This window comes from Cicer arietinum, chromosome 4 (genome assembly GCF_000331145.2).
Source record: "Cicer arietinum cultivar CDC Frontier isolate Library 1 chromosome 4, Cicar.CDCFrontier_v2.0, whole genome shotgun sequence".
NCBI lineage: Eukaryota > Viridiplantae > Streptophyta > Magnoliopsida > Fabales > Fabaceae > Cicer > Cicer arietinum.
The window spans coordinates 63731514-63735100 of NC_021163.2; the positions used below are offsets into that span (position 1 = coordinate 63731514).

A 3587-nucleotide genomic window follows, 5' to 3' on the forward strand; every position below is an offset into this window, starting at 1 on the left:
TTTTTTTTAAGAGAGGAGGGAAAAATTAGCTCTTGTCAAACTATTTATTGGTGGTAAAATTAAAGATTAGAGGTCTGTCTACAATACAGAAATAATCATATGTTCAAATTGTCAATAATTAATTGCAACTTCAGGTACCATAGAACTAGGACCTTTTACATCTAACCACTGTTCATCGTGGACTTACTATGCATATGTTCATTGAATTTTAGTAACACTCACAAAGCCAAACAGGAAAAGTAGTTTAGAGTTATTCTTAAATATAAAATGCAAGAGTAATCAGAGAGTCCAAGACCAAGGCGACAGGGTTTATATTGAAAGATTAATCTTCAATACACTAAGCTAACAATACAAGTTTTCCTCAAAAGTTCAAGATTTCAACAATATTATTACATTAATGATGGCTAAGTTTTTTGTAGATTGCATTCATAGTTGACCATAAATCACACTGCACATTCAAATATTTTTTTCTTCTTGGTAAACACTTATACCATTTAGCTATGTAAAATACACATTACAGATTAGCACACAAGCACAGATCAAGCAACTTCATTCAGAAGTGCCCTTTACTAAAGAATTAGGCTCAAATCCTAAAGCCTGTTAAAGCAAGTAAAAGAGAATTATCTTTCACTTCTTTCTCTTTTTCCGTTTTGATATTTACAAAGACCAATCGTGAGTGCATGAGTGGTATTTTACAAGATTTAGTGAACTCTTGTATATAACAAGACCAAATCTACAAACAAACTTAGCCTAAAAAGTGTCCAAAAAAGGAGTATCACAACTTACACAAGAGTATCTCCTACCATTTCACATCAAGTGTAAGAGCCTCTGGAGGAAGAAGAACTGGTCGCAGCTTTGTATACGACATATTCGACATCAAATTAGCCCATGAAACTGAATCAGATTCAATAAAAGGTTTAACTTTCTTGATCAAAACAGGCTTGAGCCTGTTTTCCTCGACTCTGGCCAATATCTCAAACCAGACCCTTTCGACACTTGGCCTTGTTCTCCAATCAGGCAACGCACTACGAGTGACATTATTCCCTACGTCTCTTTCCAATTCTAGGGGGAACTTTACAGCAGCATATGCTTTGATATTTGCTTTGATAAGGCCAGAAAATCGATCTTGAAGGATCTTATGACCAAGAAGACTTCTCAAAATTTTCTCTAACATACTCAATCTCAAACTTAAGGAAGCAACAGGGCATGCTCGCTTTCTAAACACACGGCCATGGTAACATTTTTCTGGAAGCAGTTCAACGGTGTCCTCGGAAATCAACGTGGTTCCTATATGTGTATAAGGATTCCGAGCTCCATAAGCAATCAACGATGCAGAACCTATTATGTTTAAGGGAATTAGAGGCACACACGTGGATTGCAAAAAGGGCCAGAACTCACTCTTCCCCTTGCTACACGCGACACTTCCATTCGTTTGCCGATCAAGATCAGGACGATAAAAAAAAGACATTTCTCGTGCTCTTCTTACTTCGACCGTAATACCTTCACCAACAATAACGTGTTTCAAACCAGTATACGAAACATTCATCTGTAAACAGAACTCAGATATTATTGAAATATCAAAAAGACTGCTACTTGGAAATATCATAGAACAATAATCTTATCAATTAAAGGGAAAAAAACATCAATCAAACAGTTGAGCATAACAAAACAAATGACAGTAAAATGTCATTGACTTTGGATATATCATTAGTTACAAACAGAAGATGTCAACACTAGTAGCTGCAATATACGAGAGCCAATTTGGATAAATTTCTCAGCAACACAGAAGCATTTATGAGCAAAAAATATCAAAAGAATCTTATAAAGTTATAACCATGAGTATTTTAAACAATAGCTTCAAGTATCATTTGAAAATAGCTTCTAGATTTCAACTTTCTTCCCATTTAAAGTCTCCATAAACAATGATTAAACTTACAAGTACTTTTTGTTAGCAGAAAAACCATAATTCCATGAACTAATTTTAATTGAGAGGCTCTAATAAATCAGAAGCTAATCCAAACTAAGCCTACAATTTCCAAGGTTATAGTAGCAAATACACGTAAGAAATAACAACTTGTCATCGACAACAGCAATAGGTATAGCAATACAACAGTTGACCCCTTTGTTTTCAATTCATTTCCATGTTTTCACTTCTTTACCCGAAAAGAAATTTCGCAATCAAGACATAAAGGAGGTGAACAATGACTGCAAAATTCAAAGGAACCCTAACCCAAATTACCCAATAAAAATAATAATTTAAAAAAACAAACTTTAACGAATTGATAGCAAATAGAGATCTAAATTATAACTTACGGGCAAAGAGAGTGAAAAGTGATGAAGTTCATCGACGTGCAACTCAAAGGGACCTTCCAATTTGATATCATCAAGGAATGCGATTGAAGTGAATCGATCAACGAGTGTCTCTAAATCGAGTTTTGGTGTTGCGAAGTTGTTGTTGTTGTTCCAAGAGGAAACTTGGTCGGAGAATTTGAGGGTGAAGTTATCGTTACCCGAACCGATTCGAAAGTGGTAGGTTTGGGAGGTTCCGAACCTAAGTTTTGCAAGATCGAAGTTGTAAACTCTAACATCGTTGAAATCCCACTTCTGTTTCGCTGATATTGCCTTCAATATATCCTGATTTAGATAAATTCACAACAACAACAAAAATTCAGAAATGTATTTGTCGTTTATTAATTAATTTGAATGAAGAAAAAGGAATGGGATTGGAGAATGTGAGAAATGTACCTGGAAAATATGGGTGGGATTGGAGTGAGTGGAAGAAGATGTGAAAGCAGTGAATTGAAGGAGAAAGATAAGAAGGAATGGAAGTTGGAGACCACCACTTACCATCGTCTCTTCCAAACGATATGTCGTTTCTGTCGGTTACACTTGCAATAAACTGTTTTTCTTTTTGCTGAATTTCTTCTTTTTTTAATACTGTCTAGTTTTCTACTATAATTTTAAGAAACAATTTAGAACAATTGTTTAAGGTAATTGACATATTAACAATACCTAACTCTAGTTTCCATAATTCTGGGTGGGGAAGGATGGTTGCATGAATCATGATATTTACAAAGTGTGTTGGTATATAAACTTATGGGTGTGGTAAATCTGTTAAAATAAATTTGCATTGATTCAATAAAGTGGAATGGATTGGGATATTGAATTTTATTAAAATTGTTCATTAAAGTTGAATATCGGTGTAAAATTGGGTACAACCCAAGTAAATTAATATGACTAGGTCCTATAAAAATTATAAAATAATTTTTTTTTAGATCTACTTCCATGTTTATTTTTATTAGGACAATCAGAAAAATATGAAATACTAAATTTGAGATGTCACTCCTCTCTTCCTTTCTTCTCAATACAGACACACATTATATTTGTGTCACCGCCACCCTCACATTCCTTTCGTTTATTGCTACATGGTTGCACATCGCCAGCCTCACGTCTATTGCATTTTTGTTCTACGTTTTTTACATTGTTCATGTGTTTCAATTTTAACATTAATGTGAATGTTTACGATACTAAAAAAATTTATGGATAATCAGTATCCAAACAAAATCCTAAATAAACGATTTAACTCA

At 34.0% G+C, this 3587-nt stretch overlaps 1 protein-coding gene across 1 annotated transcript; it reads right to left on the minus strand.

Moving 5' to 3' along the window:
- Nucleotides 1-287: 287 nt before the first annotated feature.
- On the minus strand, nucleotides 288-3059 carry LOC101493524 (protein TUNICAMYCIN INDUCED 1). Its single transcript, XM_004499044.4, has 3 exons — nucleotides 2746-3059; nucleotides 2314-2634; nucleotides 288-1546 (listed from the first exon to the last, which is right to left on the minus strand). Exons 1-3 carry the CDS (start codon nucleotides 2848-2850, stop codon nucleotides 800-802), a joined length of 1173 nt encoding a protein of 390 aa, XP_004499101.1. The 5' UTR covers nucleotides 2851-3059; the 3' UTR covers nucleotides 288-799.
- Nucleotides 3060-3587: the final 528 nt, after the last annotated feature.